At 48.1% G+C, this 22,671-nt stretch overlaps 2 protein-coding genes and 1 non-coding gene across 3 annotated transcripts; all 3 read right to left on the bottom strand.

Annotated features, from left to right (window-relative positions):
* Window positions 1–28: 28 nt before the first annotated feature.
* WDR74 (WD repeat domain 74) lies at window positions 29–7,584 on the bottom strand. Its single transcript, XM_012454453.2, has 11 exons — window positions 7,315–7,584; window positions 7,130–7,236; window positions 6,922–7,043; window positions 3,338–3,419; window positions 3,073–3,219; window positions 2,821–2,922; window positions 1,827–1,927; window positions 1,676–1,731; window positions 870–1,015; window positions 697–753; window positions 29–238 (listed from the first exon to the last, which is right to left on the bottom strand). The coding sequence occupies exons 1-11, from the start codon at window positions 7,376–7,378 to the stop codon at window positions 59–61; spliced, it is 1,164 nt and encodes a 387-aa protein (XP_012309876.2). The 5' UTR covers window positions 7,379–7,584; the 3' UTR covers window positions 29–58.
* A 1,503-nt stretch (window positions 7,585–9,087) lies between these two features.
* On the bottom strand, window positions 9,088–9,279 carry LOC135270357 (U2 spliceosomal RNA). Its single transcript, XR_010338510.1, has one exon. It is a non-coding gene; the product is annotated as a U2 spliceosomal RNA (small nuclear RNA).
* An 8,078-nt stretch (window positions 9,280–17,357) lies between these two features.
* LOC135270163 (cytochrome c-like) lies at window positions 17,358–18,204 on the bottom strand. The gene has a single exon (XM_064365485.1). The coding sequence runs from the start codon at window positions 18,110–18,112 to the stop codon at window positions 17,795–17,797; it is 318 nt and encodes a 105-aa protein (XP_064221555.1). The 5' UTR covers window positions 18,113–18,204; the 3' UTR covers window positions 17,358–17,794.
* Between the last annotated feature and the right edge of the window lie 4,467 nt (window positions 18,205–22,671).

Below are 22,671 nucleotides of genomic sequence, written 5' to 3'. Positions count from 1 at the left end.
TCCCATCACAAAAGGCTCAGGGTCATGGTGAATGTTTAGCTGTTTATTTACAAAGGCATCAGGGGCTGGTGGACCCAGGCCGCTTCTTCTTTCTCCGTCTGGTTTGGAGAGCTCCTTGGGTCTGCTCCAAATCCGAGAGCTTCCGCTTGGCAGCTGCCTCCAAGGATGCCCAAAGTTCATCTGTCTCTTTGTCTTCTAGGGGCACCTTGTTGGGTTCTTGAGGTTCTCGGGGCTCATCCTGGTGAGTGAGAAGAAAGCTTCAGAGTCAGGGGGGCCGGGCACAGTGGCTCCCACCTGTAATCTCAGCACTTTCGGAGGCCAAAGCAGGAGGATTGTTTGAGCCCAGGACTTAGCGACCAGACTGGGTAACATAAGGAGACCCTGTCTCCACAAAAAGTAAAAAAAAAAAAAAAAAGTCAGGGGCACAGGGACAAACCCATAGGGAAGGAGACCCTGGCTGAGAAATAATCCTTGTGGGTACCACCACCTTTATTCCCCACTCCCAGAAAGCAGCCCCATCCATGTTCTTGGCAATAACCCTCTCAGGATTTTAACTGTTAATGCCTCTCAGAGAAATTAAGTGACCAGACAGGTAAACAGAGGGTCCCAGGTCTGCATTCCAGCTGCCTCCTTTTCCTCTCCATAGGGAGGTCCTCACACCTATGCCCTTGGCTCCCACATTCCTACCCAACTCACCTCCCAGTTGTCCCTGTCTGACAGGAGGAGACAGTTCAATTGAGACTTGAGATAAACCTGCAAAAGACGAGACGCCTTGAGGAGATAGGCATGCTGAGACAGAAACGTGAATGGGGGCACAGGAGGCTGGGCTTCCACAAGACCATGAGTTGGGGGTAGGAGGGATGACTTACCTTATGCTCCAGACCCCGTGGATTCTGGATCCTGTGTATCCTCAAGACTCTGTCCAAGCCACAGGAGGCTAGTAGAGGCTTGGAAGGGTGGCACTGCAACCCACGGACACTGCCTGCCAGCCCCTTCAGACAGCCCAGTAGACGCCCTGAAGAAGAGGGGGAAGCATCAGTGATAACTGGCTGGCCAATAACCAACCATTTATTGCTTTCTGTTTCAATCACTTTCCATTTCAACACTTAATCTTCAACAAAACCCTGAAACTGGAGCGTCTACTAATATTTCCATTTCGAAGGTGAGGAAAACAAGGCACAGGGAGTTGAAATAATTAGTTTAAGGTTGGGCCAGGTGCGGTGGCTCACACCTGTAATCCCAGCACTTTGGGAGGCAGAGGCGGGTGGATCACAAGAGTTCAAGACCAGACTGGCCAACATGGTAAAACCCTGTCTCTACTAAAAAATACAAAAAAAATTAGCTGGGCATGGTCGCTCATGCCTATAATCCCAGCTACTTGGGAGGCTGAGGTAGGAGAGTTGCTTGAACCGGGATCAGGGAGGTGGAGGTTGCAGTGAGCTGCGATTGCACCACTGCACTCCAGCCTGGGGTACAAGGCAAGACTCCATCTCAAAAAAAAAAAAAAAAAAAAAAAATAGTTTAAGGTGATACAGCTTTTGGGGAAACCAGGATTTGAACCCAGGCAATTTGGCATGGGCATGAGGCCTCACTGGCCCCACTGCACCACCTTAGAGGGAATCCTAACCCTTATCCCTGCTCCTTCCTTTCCCCAAACATACCCTAGTCCACTCACCTTGCCGAAGATCAATTTCTGCCAGCTGCCCATGAGTGTTTCCCACAATCACTGAGCTGAGAATGAGACCAGAGGCAGGCGGGGTCAGCAGTAACCTCCTGGAGCCCTTCCCAAGCCCCACCCTCCCATGCCTTCCCCTCTAAACACTCACTTGCCTCCAGGAGTGAGGGTCATGGCTGTCAGTGGGTACTCTCCATATGTGGTCTCTAGGACTGGCCGGCGCTGAGGGGAGGCTGGATCATAGACACGGACCTAGAGGAAGGCTGAAGCATCACAAAGTATCCTCACCCTGCACCCACCCTCTGGCATCTCTGTATCCTCACCCCCTCCCTGCACACTGCTTTATTTATGACCTACTCTCAGAGAAACTTTCTCATCTTAGATGTATGCCTCTTCTTTGAGCATTGGGGTGTTAGAAGCGCTCTTAGCAGCATGAATGGACAGAGCTGAGAGGAGAGGTCCCCCAGGTTGGAAGTGTGTGAGCATTCCACCACCCATACTCCCATCTAGGGAAATGAAGGGATGGAAAACAAGTTAGTCCAGTAGGCAGTGGGTGCTAAATTTCAAGCAGAGGTCAGCCTGAATGAAGGAGGAGAGAGAATGCCCTTATATGTGTTTTGAGCAGAGGCGTATGACCAAGATCAGACTACAATGTGGAGAAGCAAAGGAAACAGGACAAATAACAGTGACCCAGCCCTGCCTATGTCTCAAGACCTCAAATGAGACAAGCCATAAAGATTCCCCATTCGGGCCCTTCATGTAAAGCTGAGGAGCTGAGGCCAGAGATGGGAGGCTCAGGCCTGGGTCCCAAAGTAAATCAGAGAGGCTGCATCAGGACCAGAACCCAGTTCTCTTAACACCTAGCCCAATGTCCTCTGATGCCTGCACCCTATAATTCCCACTGTGAAGGGGGTCCACTCTCCTCTCTTCCAGGTGGGAGGAAAACAGGCATAGTTCAGGAAACTCTACCCTAGAATGCAATAAAGGAAGATCATGGGCTCAGTGGCACGGCTGGAACAGATGGGGAAGTGCTTGCTCCTCTGAGCTCAGGATGGTGAGAAGGGCACCTATGCCAAACTGTGGGGGCCATTTCTCCAAGAGGCTGCTTTATACCAGGAGAAGGTAGGAGTGAGGTGGCACCTTACCTGGTGGTACCCTGTACAGGTGACAAGCTTCTGTGATCCTGGGAGAAACTGTATGTCCTGGTCCCAGATGGGAACTCGCAAGTCCAGCCAGTCATTCCGCACCTGGTGGGGTGGGCAGATGGGGACAGGGCTGTGGGGGGCTCAGTGTGCCCCTCTTTTCATCCCTACTTTAAGCCCATCTAGTCTCAGACTCATAGTAGCCTCAGCCTCCCTCAACTTCAGGACCAGCTCCTCCACACTCTTGTCACTCACGTTCTTGGCCCTGAACACAGGTTCCTCAGAGCCCTGCAGGTCCCACATCTTCAAGGCATTCTCTTTCCCACCTGTGGCAACCACATGGGGGTGTGCTGGGTCTTGGCGCATCCTACACACCCCAGGGCCCACTCTCACTTCCAGGAGCTGAAAAGAAGGGGAGGTAAGAGTCCATTCCAGAGTCCTTAATCCTCCCTTCCCCAACATGATCATCAGGCTCCTACCCCAGCCCCCTCCCCCAACCATCAGGGCAGAGGAGCCTCACTGGGTCGGAGGATATGTCCTTGTCATTGTCATTGTCATGCCAGACTCTGAGAATCCCAGAATCCACACATGTGATGATGGTGCTGCAGAGAGAGAAAGGGTAGAGTTGAGACTTTTTTTTAAGTGCTTAAACTCCTTGTTCTAATCTTTCTCCCCATCTCACTACTGTACTTGACTAATGTTTAAATTAAAAAAAAAAAATGTATAAATGTGTTCTCTAGGCCCCGAACTCATATCAACCAGATTCCCTCCTAACAGTTCAGTTTAGAAGATAACCTCTAGGTCACTGGGCTCTAGGCAGGGTTTGACAGCTTCCAACTTCCTAATCTGTTAATTCAACTAACTCAACAGGGTGAGGGTTTACCAAGTGAGGAAACAGAAGCTCTGAGAAACTAATTTGCCACTCAGCTATGAATGTTAAAGAGCTAGAAATCAACTCTGTAATATTCCAATGTGCTTTTGCTGTTCACCGATATGTCTAACACCTTGCTGTGCTGGTCTATCTGAATCTTGAGTTGCTTACTAGGGCTCAGGATCAGCAATTCTAAAAGAATTGACTGAAATGGAACTAGTCTGAATTTAGGGTTTGGCCAAAGCCAAACACCAGCTTCTTGTGTTCCTTGCTCTGGGTTTCAGGCACTAAATGTCAGTCTCTTGCCTAAAATATCCCACCCAAGATGTCCAAGCAAGCCTCTCCCCAGGAGCTGCACAAATGTTGGGCCTATGTTCTTTCTCAAACCTGCCAACCCTCCCCAACTGGGTTGAGGCTCTGTATTGGCTTCCCTGAGCTGTGGCAAAGTCTCCCAGTTGCTCAGTCTCCAATCCATCCTCTATACTCCTACAGGTTCCCAGTGCTGACCAGGGTACTTCCTGTTTAAAAACTAATAACTCAGCCAGGCGTGGTGGTTCACGCCTATAATCCCAGCACTTTGGGAGGCCAAGGCAGATCACCTGAGGTCAGGAGTTCCAGACCAGCCTGGCCAATATATAGCGAAACCCTGTCTCTAGTAAAAAATACAAAAATTAGCTGGGCATGGTGTCACACACCTATAGTCCTAGCTACTTGGGAAGCTGAGGCAGAAGAATAGCTTGCACAAGGGAGCTGGAGGTTGCAGTGAGCCGAGATCATGCTGCTGCACTTCACCCTGGGTGACAGAGCAAGACTCTGTCTCTCAAAAAAAAAAAAAAAAAAAAAAAAGGCCAGACATGGTGGCTCACACCTGTAATCCCAGCACTTTGGGAGGCTGAGGCAGGCAAATCACGAGGTCAGGAGTTCAAGACCAGCCTGGCCAACATGGTGAAACCCCTTTTCTATCAAAAAAATACAAAAATTAGGCCGGGCATGGTGCCTCACGCCTGTAATCCCAGCCCTTTGGGAGGCTGAGGTGGGTGGATCACCTAAGGTCAGGAGTTCAAGACCAGCCTGGCCAACATGGTAAAACCCTGTCTCTAAAATAAAAAATAAAAAAAATTAGCCGGATGTGGTGGCACATATCTGTAATCCCAGCTACTTGGGAGGCTGAGGCTGGAGGATCACTTGAATCCCAGTGGCAGAGGTTGCAGTGAGCCAAGATTGTGCCAATGCACTCCAGCCTGGGGAACAGAGCGAGACTCCATCTAAAAAAAAAAAAGCACTGACAAGTCCCTAATACCAATATAAGTGCAAATCTCTCAACCTAGCACTTTAAGCCCTTTACATTTAACCCCAACCTAATACTGTGTCCATCTTGTATTAAAACGTCCTTGGAGTCAACTTCCAAATGCTATTTATCCTATTTATGTACCCTGTAGCCTGCCCCGAGTCCTTTGTCTCTTCCAGGCAGTACCCCCTTTCTAGAATACCTGTATCCCTTTTTCCACCAGTCAAAATTCTACCCATCCCTCAAGACCCAGTTCAACATCCAGTCCCCCACAGAACTTTACCAGACCTCACCTGTCAGAATTACCACCATCAAGCCTATGCAGGCTGCTTACAGCCCTCTTTCATCATCTTTGGAAGAAAGCAGGGCCAGTAATCCAACCAATTAGCACCTTCCTATTTTTTGCTTTCAGAGCTACATCACCTTATTGGTGGTTCTTAATTCTCATTATGTTAAGCATGCTCAACTTGAGTCCAGGAGTTCGAGAACAGCCTGGGCACACAAACCCCATCTCTACAGAAAATTTAAAAATTTAGCTGGGTGAGTGGCACCTGCCTTTGGTCCCAGGTACTCAGGAGGCTGAGGCTGCAGTGAGCCATGAATGTGCCACTGCACTCAAGCCTAGGTGACCCAGGGAGGCTCTGTGAATGAATAAATAAATGAATGCTTAAAACAATTTTTTTATTTTTTGAGATGGAGTCTCACTCTGTTTCCCAGGCAGGAGTGCATTGGCACAATCTTGGCTCACTGCAACCTCTGCCAGCAGGATTCAAGTGATTCTCTGGCCTCAGCCTCCCAAATAACTGGGGTTACAGGCATGTGCCACCACATCTGGATAATTTTTGTATTTTTTTTAGTAGAGAAGGGGTTTCACCATGTTGGCCTAGCTGGTCTCGAACTCCTGATCTCATGATCCGCCCATCTCCGCCTTCCAAAGTGCTGGCATTACAGGCGTGAGCCATCGCGCCAGCCTTGCTTAAAACTATTAAATGACAGACCGGGCACAGTGGCTCACATCTGTAATCCCAACACTTTGGGAGGCTGAGGCAGGTGGATCACCTGAGTTCAGGAGTTCCAGACCAGCCTGGCCAGCCTGGCCAACATGGTGAAACCCCGTCTCTACTTAAAATACAAAAAATTAGTCGGGTGTGCTGGTGGGCGCCTGTAATCCCAGCTATTTGGAAGGCTGAGGCAGGAGAATCACTTGAACCAGGAGGCAGAGGTTGCAGTAAGCCGAGATCGCGGCCACTGCACTCCAGCCTGGGCAACAACAGCAAAACTCTGTCTCAATAAAAATTTAAAAAAAAACTTAAAAAACTAGCCAGGCACAGTGGCTCAAGTCTGTAATCCCAGCACTTTGGGAGGCAGAGGCGGGTGGATCACCTGAGGTCAGGAGTTAAAGACCAGCTTGACCAATGTGGAGAAACCCCGTCTCTACTAAAAACACAAAATTAGCTGGGCGTGGTGGCGCATGCCTGTAATCCCAGCTACTCGGGAGGCTGAGGCAGGAGAATCGCTTGAACTGAGGAGGCGGAGGTTGCGGTGAGCCAAGATCATGCCATTGCACTCCAGTCTGGGCAACAAGAACAAAACTCCATCTTAAACAAAAAGCAAAAAACAAACAAACAAACAAAACACTATTAAATTACTTGCCCGTGGTTACCCAGAAAGTTATAATGGAGTCAGGTGAAAAACCTTCGAGGATTCTAACTTTTTGAAGGCAGAAATTTTAACCACAGCCCCTGCACTTCGCCCAGTACGTGGAATTCAGTAGGTGTTCGATAAATGTGTTACAGGTATGAAGTACGGAAGGCAGAAATCCAGGTCCCTGTTACCCATTCAAAGCTGTGTCACTAAGGGTTTGTCTGTCGTCATCATTCCAGTATCCTCAGGGAGCATCAACGCTCTCCCTTCGCCCTGAGTTTAGCGAGGGGATTGGTCTTACCCGTAGGCCTGGGCGAGGCCACGGAACGTGCCCTCCCCGCCCGGGCAGTGTCTCTGACCCTGGAATATGCCGTCCTCGGTACTGAAGTGCTTCACTGTCCGGTCCGCGCAGCCCACCAGGATCTGCGGCAAAGAAGGGAGAGATGGCGAGGAGAACGAGGCTGCTGCGCCCAAGGCCTCCAGCTCCAGCCCGACCGGCGGCCACTCACCTGGGTCTCGCCGCCGGCGCCCCAGCACAGAGCGCTCACCGACTCTTCGCGTCGCGGCTGTCCCCCAGCCGTGAAGTTCGCCGCCTGTTTTCGCTGAAGGTTTACCCCTGAGAGACGAGAGCGTCAGTCACACCGGAGGCGCGAGTGCACCCCTGCACTTCCTGACGCCCGAGCCTGCCACCCACCTTTCAAGATCCCAGTCTCGGTGCCGACCCACACATGGTTCCAGCGCGCGGCAGCAGTCGCCATGACAGAGCCCGGATACAGACTGTTCGCACTTCCGGCGCAGCCGGTACGTCACCGGCGGGCAGCTAGTCAGATGCCGCGCAGCATGTTTGCTGGGAGTTTGAAGAGCCGGAAGAGTAAAGCTCCTCTGCGTGTTTTGCTTTACAAAAATGAAACCAGGAGATACTTGTTTATGGAGATCGGAAGAACATATTGATCATTTTGCACTTGGAGTGAAACGCATCTTTCCTGGACTGCGTGGCCGGGTCAAGCCAGCCCTAGTTTGTCTCCCGGCTCCATTATGTAATATGTATTCTGGACTATTAGACAAGAAGAGAGCCCACTTTAGAAACGATTCAAATCATTAATGATGCGTGAGGCTTCATAATGGAGTGTAAGTCACACAAAAAAAGAAAGATTGGAAAAGGAAGCCGACGATCTTAAACAGACCTCTGTTTTGGAAAGCAGAGGTAGGGGCATCGTTTTCGTTTCCTCTCATTGAATCCTCGTGGTGTTTTAAAATCAGCTCAAATTTTGAAAAAAATCCGCAAACTTAACAGGAAACATGGCCGGGCTCAGTGGCTCACGCCTGTAATCCCAGCATTTTGGGGGTGCCGAGGCGTGCGGATCACAAGGCCAAGAGATCGAGACCATCCTGGCCAACATGGTGAAACCCCGTCTCTACTAAAATACAAAAATTAGCTGGGCGTGGTGGTGCGTGCCTGTAGTCCCAGCTACTTCGGAGGCTGAGGCAGGAGAATTGCTTGAACCCGGGAGGCGGAGGTTGCAGTGAGCCGAGATAACTGCAACCTAGCGACAGAGTGAAACTGTCTCAAAAAAAACAAAACAAAACAAACAAAAAAAAAGGTACATTTCTCCCAAGGATGAACTGCAGCTATAAAATATAATAACGACCCCCTTCGAGTGACAATTGCTTTTTTTAAAATCTTCTTAAATTTTTTAAATTTTTTTTTTTTAGAGACGGGGTTTCTCTATGTTGGTCAGGCTGGTCTTGAACTCCCAACCTCAGGTGATCCGCCCGCCTCGGCCTCCCAAAATGCTGGGATTACAGGCGTGAGCCACCGCGCCCGGCCGACAATTGCTTTAACTCACAAACTATCACAAACTTTGCTGTTTGACATTAGATTAGTGAAGAATCCCAATCTTGCCTGGCGGATCTGTCCTCACTGAGTAGCAGACTTGATTTCCAATTCAGGGCAGAGCTTCACATAAGGATTTCCTGAACATAACATTTGACGTTATTTTTTTAATGTGTGTGTGCGTTTGAGACGGAGTTTTGCTCTTTGTTGCCCAGGCTGGAGTGCAGTGTTGGGATATCGGCCTCGGCGAAATTTTTGTACCTTTTTAGGAGAGACGAGGTTTCACTATGTTGGCCAAGATGGTCTTGATCTCCTGACCCGCACTCATCGGCCTCCCATTACAGGTGTGAGCAACCGCACCGGAGCAGTTATTTGGAATCTCGGTACGTCACCCAAGATAGAGCGCCAGCTATCAAGTCTGGTTTTCTACACCACGATAGCCAGAATAGCATTACAAGAGAATATGAAAGAAACTCCCACAACGTCCTCTCGGAAGAATACGAAAGGAACCGGCCTCCCAAGATCATAATAGTCATGAGAAATGGAGCCTGATAAGGTCCACACATTCGTTGAAAGTGGAGCATGGCGTTGTTCTAAAACAAACACCGTTAGTCTAACTTTAAAACTGAAATTTGGAGATGCACCGTACCTGGAAGTACTGCAATACCAGGTCGATGCGTGGAGTGGGCAGAGCAAGCTCTTATTCCATTTCCTACTTACCAAAAATCCAGTTAATATATTGTTCTCGAGTAGAGAACGTATCAGATGTTAAACTGATAAGAACAGATACTAAACTTGATCTTAGCCAAAAGGCCGAGAAGCGATAACTTCGTTGGCGCCTCTTTGGCGGCCTTATCCTCTCCTTCCTTTTTATAGTTATGGTATCTTTGTGGCCATTAATTGTTACATTATTTTCCAATACATTAAATTTCCTAAACACATTTTGCATTATTCTTTCTTCATAGAAGTGGCTTTTTTTTTTTTTTAAATAGAGGGTATTGAAGCGTCCTGTACTGCTTCTCCCGCCTGCCCTCTGCTCAGATTGTTTTGCATAAACCCGCCCCTGTGCTTTTTTGCGATCTTGGGATTGGCCCACATATCCGTCGTGGACCAATCCTCCTTCCCCCCTCCCCCCGCCCCGTTGTGCGTTAGTCTCCCATCCCCCGGCGCTCCGGGGAATGGCAGGTCGGTGCTGCAGGTGGCAGCACCCCTCTCCGGGACCTTTCTTCCGAGAAGCACGGCGCGTTTTCTTTTTTCTTTTTCTTTTTTCGAGACGGGGTTTCATCATATTGGTTAGACTGGTCTCGAACTTCTGACCTCAGGTGATTCAGCCGCCTCGGCCTCCCAAAGTGCTGGGATTATTGGGATTACAGGCGTGAGCCACCGCGCCCGGCCCATGGCTCGTTTTCAAAGCACGGGTTTTGGAGTACAAAAAGGGGTGGGGCCGGGCGCGGTGGCTCACGCCTGTAATCCCAGCACTTTGGGAGGCCGAGGCGGGTGGATCACGAGGTCAAGAGATTGAGACCATCCTGGTCAACATGGTGAAACCCTGTCTCTACTAAAAATACAAAAAATTAGCCGGGCATGGTGGCGCGTGCCTGTAATCCCAGCTACTCAGGAGGCTGAGGCAGGAGAATTGCCTGAACCCATGAGGCGAAGATTGCGGTGAGCCGAGATGGGGCCATTGCACTCCAACCTGGGTAACAAGAGCGAAACTCCGTCTCAAAAAAAAAAAAAAAAAAAAAAAAAAGGGAGGTTGGGCTTCCTGCTCGCCAGTTCCTGACTTAATGGCCTAATGGCCTGAGGTTTGTTACTTAGGCTTTTGTCTCCTCCCCAGTTAAACGGGGAAATGGTGACGCGCACTCTCAGAGGTTTGTGAGAAGTGAGGACATAAGGACGAGGCTCGACCCGCACCTTGCATTTGTACCATTCACCAGCAATCGTCTGGCCCTTAATTGAGAGGGAAACGCCCTGAGAAAGCCATTTCGGAGGTTCCTGATCCTCAAACGAGGGATCCCGCGGTGGGAGAAGGATGCTGGCGCCTCAGCTTCGTTGTCCTCGGACCCACGCAATCCTTATTTTTAGGCCGATCAGCAACGCCGCAAGGCCGCCCACCCGGAAGTCCGACCGACAAACCACAGGGTCTCTCCTCCAAGGCAGAGGCAGGATCCTTAGAGGATTAGGGGGAAGGAGAAGGAGGAGAGTGTAGGTAAAATTGAAATGGAGCGATTTTTTAAAATCGATCAAAGCAAACCCTCCAGAATTAAAGGGATTAATATGAGGCCTTGGCTGAGAAGACACTTAAGATCTTGCTATATTAATATAAATGTGGATCCTTCTGTTGGAAACCCCTTAACCTGGGTTGGAAAAAGAGGTGGTGTCTTTGTTCGTTTGTTTTAAGACGGGGTTTCACCATGTTGGTCTGGCTGGTCTTGAACTCCCGACCTCAGGTGATCCGCCCGCCTTGGCCTCCAAAGTGCTTGGATTACAGGCGTGAGCCACCGCGCCTGGCGAGGTGTGTCTTTGAATCAAAGCGTCTTGCATGACAGATCCTCCATGCAGGACTGGGGCGTTACATTCTCACGGATAAAATTTCAATCAGCAGGCCGGGCACGGTGGTTTACGCCTGTAATCCCAGCACTTTGGGAGGCTGAGGGATTTCTCCATGTTGGTCAGGCTGCTCTTGAACTCCCGACTTTAGATAATGCCCCCGTCTTGGCCTCCCGAAGGGCTGGTATTACAGGCGTGAGTCACCAAGCCCAGCCTTTTTTTTTTTTTTTTCAAATAAAGATGGAGTCTTGCTATATTGGCCAGGCTGATCTCAAACTCCGGGCCTCAATCGATCACCCCTCCTCAACCTCCCCAAATGCTCAGATTACAGGCTTGAACCAGGGCACGTAGCTTCTTTCTTTTTTCTTTTCTTTATTGAAGAAGAGAATGTTACAAACTTGTTGAATAATTTGCGCTTTGAATGAAGAGACCTCCCAGACAGGCTTTGTGTAAGCAACATGGCTGTTTATTCACCTGGGTGCAGGTAGGCTAAGGCCGAAAACGGCATTAGCAAAGGGCAGTGGGATAGGAGTTGGTTTTATAGGTTTGGGTAGTTTTTTTGGGGGGGCGGGGGTGTTGCAGAGTAAGTTCACTTACAGTGGTGGAGGTTAGGGGCAAGGAGTATACATGACCACAAGTTCAGTTACAATGGCAGGGTTGAGTGAGAGGTATTTACACTATCATAAGAACAATTAAGATGGCAGGCAGGGTTGGGTGAGGGGGCTTGTCCAGGAGAAGCTCTGCTGGGCGATCAGGGTCAATGGCGAAGGCAGGCAGAGGGTGGGAGACATCAGCCGAAGCAAGCAGGGCTTCAGACTTTCAGGATCCAGGTCTACCTGACAAAAGTTTTTTTTTTTTTTCTCTCTCTCTCTCTTCTTTTTTTTTAAACACAGGGTTTCACCATGTTGGCCAGGCTAGTCTTGAACTTCTGACCTCGTGATCCACCCACCTCAGCCTCCCAAAGTCCTGGGATTACAGGTGTGCGCCACCGCACCCAGCTCTTTCTTTCTTTTCTTATTGAGATAGAATCTCACGCTGTCCCCCGGGCTGGAGTGCAGAAGTTCAGTCTTGGCTCACTGCAACCTCTGGGTTCAAGCAATTCTCCTGCCTCAACCTCCAGAGTAACTAGGATTACAGGTGCGCACCACCATGCCCGGCTAATTTTTGTATTTTTAGTAGAGACAGGGTTTCACCATGTCGGCCAGGCTTGTCTCAAACTCCTGACCCCAGGTGATCTACCGGCCTCGGCCTCCCAAAGTGCTAGGATTACAAGCTTGAGCCACCGTGCCCAGCCTCATTTTTATTTTTTATTTTTATTTTTTCGAGACGGAGTTTCGCTCTTGTTACCCAGGTTGGAGTGCAATGGCGCGATCTCGGCTCACCGCAACCTCCACCTCCTGGGTTCAGGCAATTCTCCTGCCTCAGCCTCCTGAGTAGCTGGGATTACAGGCACGCACCACCATGCCCAGCTAATTTTTTGTATTTTTAGTAGAGACAGGGTTTCACCATGTTGACCAGGATGGTCTCGATCTCTTGACCTCGTGATCCACCCGCCTCGGCCTCCCAAAGTGCTGGGATTACAGGCATGAGCCACCGCGCCCGGCCCTTATTTTATTTTTTATTTCATTTTTTGAGACAGGGTCTCACTGCAACCTCTGCCTCCCAGGTTCAATCGATTCTGCCTCCTCAGCCTCCTGAGTAGCTGGCACTAGAGGTGCCTGCCGCCATGCCTGTCTAATTTTTGTATTTTTAGTAGAGATGGGGTTTCACCATGTTGGCCAGGCTGGGTTTTTCATTTTTATTGCATCCTCCAACTCTTCTGATAATTTCTTGAACGTTTTCCCCAAATCAATGCATATTTGCCTTACATGATTTTAATATGCATTGATTTGGGGAAAATCAATTTTTGGGGAGAATTCTTGGAGCCCCGCTGAAGCCCATTCAGCTAATCTACACATTAACAACCACAGCTGCAGAGAGACAGGAGAACCTGACTGAAGGTGTCCAAACATCTAGAAAAAAGGCCACATCAATCTGGAAAGGGCTGGCCAGACATGACAGAACAGGATTCTTGGGCCATTGTGGGCAGCCTTAGTGAAGGGCTGACCAGGAGGATCTTTGGCTCCAGGACTTGATTGGCTATCCTGGGCGCATATTCCCTCGTGGTTGTTAAGAGTTAAAGAAAGAGGAAGGCTGGGTGTGGTGGCTCACTCTTGTAATCCCAGCACTTTGGGAGGCCGAGGTGGGCAGATCACAAAGTCAGGAGTTTGAGACCAGCCTGGCCAACATGTTGAAACCCTGTCTTTTTTTTTTTTTTTTTTTTTTTGAGACGGAGTTTCGCTCTTGTTACCCAGGCTGGAGTGCAATGGCACGATCTTGGCTCACTGCAACCTCTGCCTCCTGGGTTCAGGCAATTCTCCTGCCTCAGCCTCCTGAGTAGCTGGGATTACAGGCACGCGCCACCATGCCCAGCTAATTTTTTTTGTATTAGTAGAGACGGGGTTTCACAATGTTGACCAGGATGGTCTCGATCTCTCGACCTCGTGATCCACCCGCCTCGGCCTCCCAAAGTGCTGGGATTACAGGCGTGAGCCACCGCGCCCGGCCTGAAACCCTGTCTTTAAAAAAAAAAAAAGAAAGAAAGAAAGATTTGGGTGCGGTGGCTCATGCCTGTAATACCAGCACTTTGGGAGGCCGACGCAGGCGGATAACAAAGTCAGGAGTTCAAGACCAGCCTGGCCAACATGATGAAACTCTGTCTCTACTAAAAATACAAAAATTAGCTGGGTGTAGACGCATGCACCTGCAATTCCAGCTACTTGGAAGGCTGAGGCAGGAGAATTGCTTGAACCCAGGAGGCGGAGGTTGAGGTGAGCCAAGATCCCAACACTGCACTCCAGCCTAGGAAAAGCGAGACTCTATCTCAAGGAAACAAACAAACAAACAAAAAAAAAACAAGGAAAGAAACACAAAAGTCAGCTTAACAGTCAAAGACAGGTTTGTTTTAAAGAAATAAACCTGAGAGAGGCTGGCCAATTTCGGTCAGGAGCATTCTCTCTTATAGACAGTATGTATTGGTTTTAGGGTGAGGGGCCTTATCACTGCAAGGGTAGCTGAGAGAAAGGAGAATAGACCCAAGGTCAGGCAAGAAAGTTTTATTAACCTGCTGGGCTGCTCCGTAACAGAGGAGGCAGCCCAGAGCTTACAAAACAAGGGGTTTATATAGAGTGAGAGGGGCATAATTTATCCACTGGTAACAGGCACAGTGATAGTTTGTTAACTTGTAACAGACCTATAATGCATCATCCTGTGACTTTTGTGGCGGCAGTCTTTTAAGAAAAGAGAGAAACCAGGAGTTTTTTTTTTTACAGATATTCCTGTAAAAAAGGAATATCTGTCAAATAGGAATTTACAAGTATGGATAACCAACATATGTTTTCCCTGTCCTCCCTGGAGCTGCCTGAGCTGCCTGGATGGCTGTTATCAAGCTTTGTTTAATTACAGCACGTCTGGCAGCCTTGATGTGGCACCCAGGTAGGGGTTCAGGAATGCAGCTGGAGAGCAATGGGGTGGGGGATGGGGGCGGTGGGGGGGGGTGGGGAGGTGGGGAAGGGGTCAGCCTGCGCAACTTGTCCCTAACAATCACAAACTTGGAATATTTCTATGTTGGGGAGAAGTTTATGGTGGGGTTGGAACATCTCTGGGTGGAGGGAAGGTTATCCTGGGGCTGACATCTTTCTGGCTGGTGGGGAGGTTATCTCATGGTTGGCATGTCTCTGGTCAGGGAGGGGTTTCGAATGTTTCTGGTCGGAGATGTCATTTGTGGTTTATAGTCATGCTGACATTAACCATTAGCCTGATGCCTTTTGGATTTAGGCAATTTTTGATCAAGGTGAACTTAAAATGACAGTGCTTGTCCAAGATGGCGATACTCCTGCTCTGTCAGTGGTGACTTTGGCTTGGAGTTGGGCAGGTCCTGGGAAAGAAAAGATTGGTGGCTGGGCGTGATGGCTCACGCCTGTAATCCCAGCACTTTGAGAGGCCAAGGTGAGCAGATTACTTAGGAGTTTGAGACTAGCCTGGCCAACATAGTGAAACCCTATCTCTACTAAAAGTACAAAAATTAGCCGGCATGATGGCACACACCTGTAATCCCAGCTACTCAGGGGATTGAGTCAGAAGAATCACTTGCATCTGTGAGGCAGAGGTTGCAGTGAGTTGAGATTATACCATTGCACTCCAGCCCAGGTAGAGCAAGACTTGGTCTCCAAAAAACTAAAAATAAATAAACTATTAATAAAAATACAAAATGAAGCTGGTCGCAGTGGCTCACGCCTGTAATCCCAGCACTTTGGAAGGCCGAGGTGGGTGGATCACCTGAGGTCAGGAGTTCAAAACCAGCCTGGCCATCATGGTGAAACCCCATCTTTAAAAAAAAAAAAATGCAAAATGAAAGTAAGAAAGAAACACTGGCTTATCTGTTGGCCATCAATCTTACCCTTGCTAATTTTATCAGCTCCCTGGTCTCTAGGAATTAGCTTTGACCTCCCGGGCTCAAGCCATCCTCTCAAGTACCTTAGCCTCCCAAGTACCTAAGACTATAGGCATACATCACTATGCCTGGCTAATTTTTATTTTTTGTAGAGATGGGGACTTGCTATATTGCCCAGGCTAGTCTTGAACTCCTGGCCTCAAGCAATCTTCCTGCCTTCACTTCCCAAAGTGCTGAGATTACAGGCACGAACTAGTATGCCTGGCCAGGAATTTGAATTTTCTCCCTTTATTCACACTCTGCTGAAATGTCCCATGTAGGGTCCTAGTTTCCTTCCTATCTATTCCCTGGTGATGACTGATTCCAGGTCTCTAGCCTGCTGGTCAATGGTGCCAGGCACCATTCCAGGTGCTTTTTAGGTATTAACAACCTCAAGAGATAAATAGGTGCTTTTAATGTTCCCTTTTACAGAAGAGAAGACTGAGGCACTGTGGCCAGGTGATTTTCTTAAAGTCACACAGTCAGTAAATGGCAGAGGCAGACGCCAACCCCAGGCAACCTGGCTCTGGCAGCCCACATCCTAACCTTATACCATACTGCCTGTGTGACTCTCCTTGGGTGTCTGGGAGGCCTCTCAAACTCAGTATGTCCAGAATGATTGATTCTCTCCTGCCCCCGCTGGAACATCCTTTTTTTTTTTTTCTAGTAGCGATGATGTCTGGCCATGTTGCCCAGGCTGGTCGGGAACTCCTGGTCTTGAGCATTTCTCTTGCCTTGGGCTTCCAAAGTGCTGGGATGATAGGTGTGAACCACTGTGCCTCACCATCCTTTGTTTCCTTCCTTTCCCCTCTCCGTGCTCCATCAGCCAATCCTGTTGTTTCTGCCTCCGGAATGCACGCTGAATCATTAGTCCCTTTTATGTCATCTCTTGTTTCCTCAGCCTGGACCTTTCTGCCCGACTCTCCCTATCATCTCTTATAGGTCTCAGCTTAAGTGGCACACCTTCAGAGATGCCTTCCCTGACCACCTTTTTTTTTTTGAGACAGAGTTTCATTGTGTCGCCCATCCTGGAGTGCAATGGCATGATCTTGGCTCACTGCAACCTCCACCTCCCAGACTCACGCAATTCTCCTGCCTCAGCCTCCTGAGTAGCTGGGCTTACAGGTGTGCGCCACCATGCCTGGCTGATTTTTTTCTTTTTTCTTTTTAATTTTATTTTTTTACTTCCCTGACCCAGAATTTTTGTATTTTTTATTTTATTTTTTTGAGGTGGAGTTTCGCTCTGTCCCTCAGGCTGGAGTACAGTGGTGCGATCTCAACTGCAATCTTCACCTCCCGGATTCAAGCAATTCTCCTGCCTTAGCCCCCCAAGTAGCTGAGATTACAGGCATGTGCCACTATATCCGGCTATTTGGCTTTTTGTGTTTTTTTCTTTTTTTTTTTTATCTGTGGTTTTCTTTTTAATTATCTTAAGTCTTATGATCACACATCATTTTTAAATTTGTGTATCTCCTCTAATCCTTTTAAGTTGGCAAAAGCACCATTCCCAATCACAAATACACAGCAGTTGTACAGTTTTGTTTCTGAATGGCTGTTTAAAGACAATCCTAAATTATAACTTAGTTTGACTTAGATTGTAAAGAATCCAAGAGTGAAGTTTAATTGCCTGCTATTTTAAAAGCATGTGACCTTATAGATCATCTATAAAATGTGTGAAGTGTTAAATAATTTTTGATATTACACATAAACCACACAAAATGCCTTTCAATAAGTAAAAGGAACCATTTTAAATACAGGGAATTCTAATCAGATTGGCATAGTTAAGGCCAAAAATATAAAGTAGCCATTGCTACCCATTTATCTTCAACCCTTGCCTTTAAGAGGCAAATGAACACAAAACACAGGTGAATCTTGCTTGGTTCTGAGACAGTGAAAGAATTTCCCCCATATTTAAATATATTCACATAACCAGTTATATAAATCTAAATATAAAACCAATCTCCAGTAAGTTTGAAGATGGCACTCACCATCTTTGCGAAAAGTTTAACATTACTAATGAAGTCTAATCATATCTTTAGAAGGGGTAAACAGTGATAGAATTTACTAAATTGGAATTACTATTAAAATCCAAAAACTGAACATATTCATTTAACCACAAGCCAGTCTTAGTTTTAAATCAGGACTGCCCAACAAAATATTCTGTCAGTCATTCATGATGTAAATTCTGGTGTATGAGATCTGTCTACACATAAAGTCATGAGACATTTGTTTCATAATAAATAAGGCAGTGGCCAATTATTACTCATTAGTAGCTTTTTTGAGATAAGCTATTAAGTCTTCCCTTTCTCGCTTCTTCTTAATGCCGACAAAGATCATTTTTGTTCCAGGGATATACTTCTTGGGATTCTCCAAATATTCCATCAGTGTATCCTCTCCCCAGATGATACCTTTGTTCTCATTGGCTTCAGTGTAAGTGAATCCAGAGGCGTGACCTGTCTTCCGCCCAAAGATACCATGGAGATTAGGCCCAGTCTTGTGCTTGCCTCCCTTTTCCACGGTGTGACATTGGGAACACTTCTGAATAAAAATCCTCTTGCCTTTCTCAACATCACCCATATTTAATTCTTTTTCATTGTTAGCGCAACAAAGGTTACCGCTCAGAAGCCGGACGTCCCACTCTCTCTCTCTCTCTATTTTTTTTTTTTTTTTTTGAGATGGAGTCTCACTCTGTTGGCCAGTGTAGAGTGCTATGGCGCCTTCTCTGAGAGCTCCACCTCCCAGGCTCAAGCGATTCTCTTGCCTCAGCCTCCTGAGTAGCTGGGATTATAGGCGCCTGCCACCACGCCTGGTTAATTTTTTTTTTTTTTGAGACGGAGTTTCGCTCTTGTTACCCAGGCTGGAGTGCAATGGCGCGATCTCCGCTCACCACAACCTCCGCCTCCTGGGTTCAAGCAGTTCTCCTGCCTCAGCCTCCCAGTAGCTGGGACTACAGGCTGCGCCACCATGCCCAGCTAATTTTTGTATTTTTTTTTAGTAGAGACAGGGTTTCACCATGTTGACCAGGATGATCTTTTTTTTTTTTTTTTTTGAGTCGGAGTTTCTCTCTTGTTACCCAGGCTGGAGTGCAATGGCGCGATCTCGGCTCACCGCAACCTTCGCCTCCTGGGTTCAGGCAATTCTCCTGCCTCAGCCTCCTGAGTAGCTGGGATTACAGGCACGTGCCACCATGCCCAGCTAATTTTTGTATTTTTAGTAGAGACGGGGTTTCACCATGTTGACCAGGATGGTCTCGATCTCTTGACTTCGTGATCCACCCGCCTCGGCCTCCCAAAGTGCTGGGATTATAGGCGTGAGCCACCGTGCCCAGCCTTGCCCGGCTAATTTTTTGTATTATTAGTAGAGACAGGATTTCACCATGTTGGCCAAGCTGGTCTCAAACTCCTGATCCACCTGCCTCGGCCTCCCAAAGTGCTGGGATTACAGGCATGAGCCACTGCACCTGTTTTTCTTTCTTTTTTTTTTTTTTTTGATATGGGCTTTTGCTTTTGTTGCCCTGGCTGGAGTGCAATGCTTTGAACTTGGCTCACTGCAGCCTTTGCCTCCTGGATTCAAGCGATTCTCCTGCTTCAGCCTCCATAGTAGCTGGGATTACAGGCATGTGCCACCATGCCTGGCTAATTTTGTATTTTTAGTAGAGCTGGTGTTTCTCCATGTTGGTCAGGCTGGTCTTGAACTCCCAATCTCAGGTGATCAGGCTGCCAAAGTGCTGGGATTACAGGCACGAGCCAGCCATGGTGCTTGGACTGATTTTTGTATTTTTAGTAGAAACGGGGTTTCACCATGTTGGCCAGGCTGGTCACGAACTCCTGACCTTAGGTGATTCACCCACCTTGGCCTCCCAAAATGCTGGGATTATAGGCATGAGCCACTGTGCCCAGTAAAATTTATACATGTGTGTGTGTGTGTGTGTATGTGTGTGTGTATATATATATATATATTTGTTTTGTTTTGTTTGAGATGGAGTCTCACTCTGTCGCCAGGCTGGAGTACACTGGTGCAATCTTAGCTCACTGCAACCTCTGACTCCCTGATTCAAGCAATTCTCTTGTCTCGGCCTCCTCAGTAGCTGGGATTACAGGCATGTGCCACCATGCCCAGCTAAGTTTTGTTTTTTAGTAGAGACGGGGTTTCACTATGTTGTCCAGGATGGTCTTGATTTCTTGACCTTGTGATCCGCCAGCCTCGGCCTCCCAAAGTGTTGGGATTACAGCCGTGAGCCACCACATCCAGCCTCCTGACCCCCACCTTTCTTGATGAATCACAGTTTCTTCTTTGCCGGCAAATGTTGTAAATCCCAGGGAGTCTGAAATTCAGCATTATAGACTTTTTGGACTGTACAATTGATTGTTTAAGGGATGGTAGGCGAGAGGGGCTGTCCTGTACACTGTGGGACTTGGCAGCATCCTTGGCCTGTACCCACTAGATGTCAGTAGTATATACCTCCCCTCTCTAAGTTGTGACAGCCAAAAATGTCTGCAGACATTGCTAAATGTCCCCTAGGGGGAAAACCACCCTTGGCCGAGAACCACTGCACTATTTTAAATAATATTCAATTGTTTGTTCATCTGTCTCATTTTGTCTCTCCTCCTTCCTCTGGGATGTAACCAAACAGCAGTCAACAAAGAGCAAGGCCTTGGTTTTTCTGGTGAGCGCATTGCTGCATTTGAGATAGAGGAGCTTGTCAGTGCCTTTTATTAAGGTGGGGAGATGGGGTTGGGCGGGGAGCAGGGGAAGGGCAGGGAATCAAGGAGCCGAATGTCCCATTGGACATCAAGTGGGAGGTTTGGTGTATCTGGAGCTTAGGGAAGATGTCCTGGCTAGAGACATTGTAGTCCGAGTCATTATTGTACAGAAGAAATATGAGCGGTCAGGTCCCAATCATCCTGGCCTTCTCCATTTCTCCATATTGTCCCAGTCTCATTTCTTTCTGTAACCTCTACCTCCCAGACTGAAGCAATTCTCGTGCCTCAGCTTCCCAAGTAGCTGGAATTACAGGCATGTGCCACCACACCTGTCTTTTTATTTTTATTTTTTTTCCTCGAGACGGAGTTTTGCTCTTGTTACCCAGGCTGGAGTGCAATGGCGCGATCTTGGCTCACCGCAACCTCCGCCTCCTGGGTTCAGGCAATTCTCCTGCCTCAGTCTCCTGAGTAGCTGGGATTACAGGCACGCGCCACCATGCCCAGCTAATTTTTTGTATTAGTAGAGACGGGGTTTCACCATGTTGACCAGGATGGTCTCGATCTCTTGACCTCGTGATCCACCCGCCTCGGCCTCCCAAAGTGCTGGGATTACAGGCTTGAGCCACCGAGCCCGGCCAAACACCTGTCTTAACTTTTGTATTTTTAGTAGAGAGGGTTTTGCCATGTTGGCCAGGCTGGTGTCAAAATCCTGACCTCGGGTATCAGTCTGCCTTGGCCTCCTAAAGTGCTGGGATTACAGACGTGAGCCACTGTGCCTGCCTCCCTCAATTCTTTTATCTTTTAGCATAAGTAGGTATTAACTTGAGCTTTCACTTGAATTTATTTGCCAAATGGTAAAAATAGTATTTGCAGAAGACTTTGTTATCTATCAAACACTTCAAATGACTCCTGCTTGGACCCTACATCAGCCTCACTCTAGCTTTGGTTTCACCACCTTGTTAGATTCTCTGGATTAGAGTAACAATGGCCTCCAGACTCTTAGAGCTAATAGCCTGGTCTAGTGGTTAAGCCCCTGGGATTTTGGCAACTGACCTCCCTCCCTTCCCCTATTCCGTCTAACTCTGTGACAGTGGTCAAAGTTGCTTATCTTCTCTGCCTGTTTCTTCCTCTATCCAAGAAAGCTTCTGGCAGGAGTCTCCTGGGGTTGGTGAGAGGGTGATATGGGATAATGCACACGTAGTGGCTGGTGTGTAGCAAAGCTCAACACCTGTTTGCAGTTATTTTTAGTCTCAGTCACCACCTGCCATTTTGAGACTTTCACTCTTGCCCAGGCTGGAGTGCAATGGCGCCATGTTGGCTCACTGCAGCAACCTCTGACTCCTGAGTAGCTGTGAATACAGGCACACATGCTACCATACCTAATTTTTGTATTATTATTTTTTGAGATGAGTCTCACTCTGTTGCCCAGGCTGGAGTGCAATGGCTTGGTGTCAGCTCACTGCAACCTCTGCCTCCTGGGTTCAAGCGATTCTCCTGCCTCAACCTCCCAAGTAGCTGGGACTACAGGTGCCCACCACCATGCCCAGCTAATTTTTGTACTTTTAGTAGAGATGGGGTTTCGGCTTGTCTCAAAATGCTGATGTCATGATCTGTTTGCCTCAGCCTCCCAAAGTGCTGGGATTACAGGCATGGGCCACTGTGCCTGGCTATTAATTTTTTGAGGCAGAGTTTCATTTTTGTTGCCCAGGATGGAGTGCAGTGGTGCCATCTCAGCTCACATCTGCCTCCTGGGTTCAAGCAATTCTCCTGCCTCAGCCTCTTGAATAGCTATTTCAGGTGGCAGGTGCCTTTAATCCCAGGTGCTTGGGGAGGCTAAGGCAGGAGAATCGCTTGAACCTGGGAGGCGAGGTTGCAGTGAGCCAAGATGGCGCCATTGCACTCCAGCTTGGGCGGCTGAGACTTCGTCTCAAAAAAAAAAAAAATGACTGTCCAGGTGTGGTGGCTCATGCCTGTAATCCTAGCATTTTGGGAGGCTGTGGATCACCTGAGGTCAGGAGTTCAAGACCAGCCTAGCCATCAGGGTGAAACCCCATCTTTAAAAAAAAAAAAAAAAAAAAGCCCCGACCGAATCAAAAAAACAAAACGGGCTGAGTGTGATGGATCACGCCTAGAATCCCAGCACTTTGGGAGGCCGAGGCGGGTGGATCATGAGGTCAGGAGATCGAGAGCATCCTGGTCAACATGGTGAAACCCCGCCTCTACTAAAAATACAAAAATTAGCTGGGCATGGTAGTACATGCATGTAGTCCCAGCTACTCGGGAGGCTGAGGCAGGAGAATTGCTTGAACCCAGGAGGTGGAGGTTGCGGTGAGCCGAGATGGGACCATTGCACTCCAGCCTGGGCGTAACAAGAGTGAAACTCTGTCTCAAAAAAAAAAACAAAAACAAACAAAAAAAAACTGGCCAGATTCA

The sequence above is a fragment of the Aotus nancymaae genome, unplaced genomic scaffold, assembly GCF_030222135.1.
Source record: "Aotus nancymaae isolate 86718 unplaced genomic scaffold, 86718_ANA_hifiasm-v0.15.2.pri h1tg000059l, whole genome shotgun sequence".
Classification (NCBI taxonomy): domain Eukaryota; kingdom Metazoa; phylum Chordata; class Mammalia; order Primates; family Aotidae; genus Aotus; species Aotus nancymaae.
The sequence above is the reverse complement of the archived record's forward strand: the minus strand, read 5'-3'. Positions and strand labels throughout refer to the sequence as shown.

What these genes read in the sequence shown, in the direction of transcription:
- WDR74 (XM_012454453.2), bottom strand. Translation starts at nt 7,378, where the DNA reads ATGGCGACTGCTGCCGCGCGCTGGAACCATGTGTGGGTCGGCACCGAG. An exon ending in CGAGACTGGGATCTTGAAAG is followed by an intron (nt 7,237 to 7,314) that starts GTGGGTGGCAGG and finishes CTCGTCTCTCAG; the next exon opens with GGGTAAACCTTCAGCGAAAA. An exon ending in CTGTGTTCAGGGCCAAGAAC is followed by an intron (nt 2,923 to 3,072) that starts GTGAGTGACAAG and finishes CCACCCCACCAG; the next exon opens with GTGCGGAATGACTGGCTGGA.
- LOC135270163 (XM_064365485.1), bottom strand. Translation starts at nt 18,112, where the DNA reads ATGGGTGATGTTGAGAAAGGCAAGAGGATTTTTATTCAGAAGTGTTCC.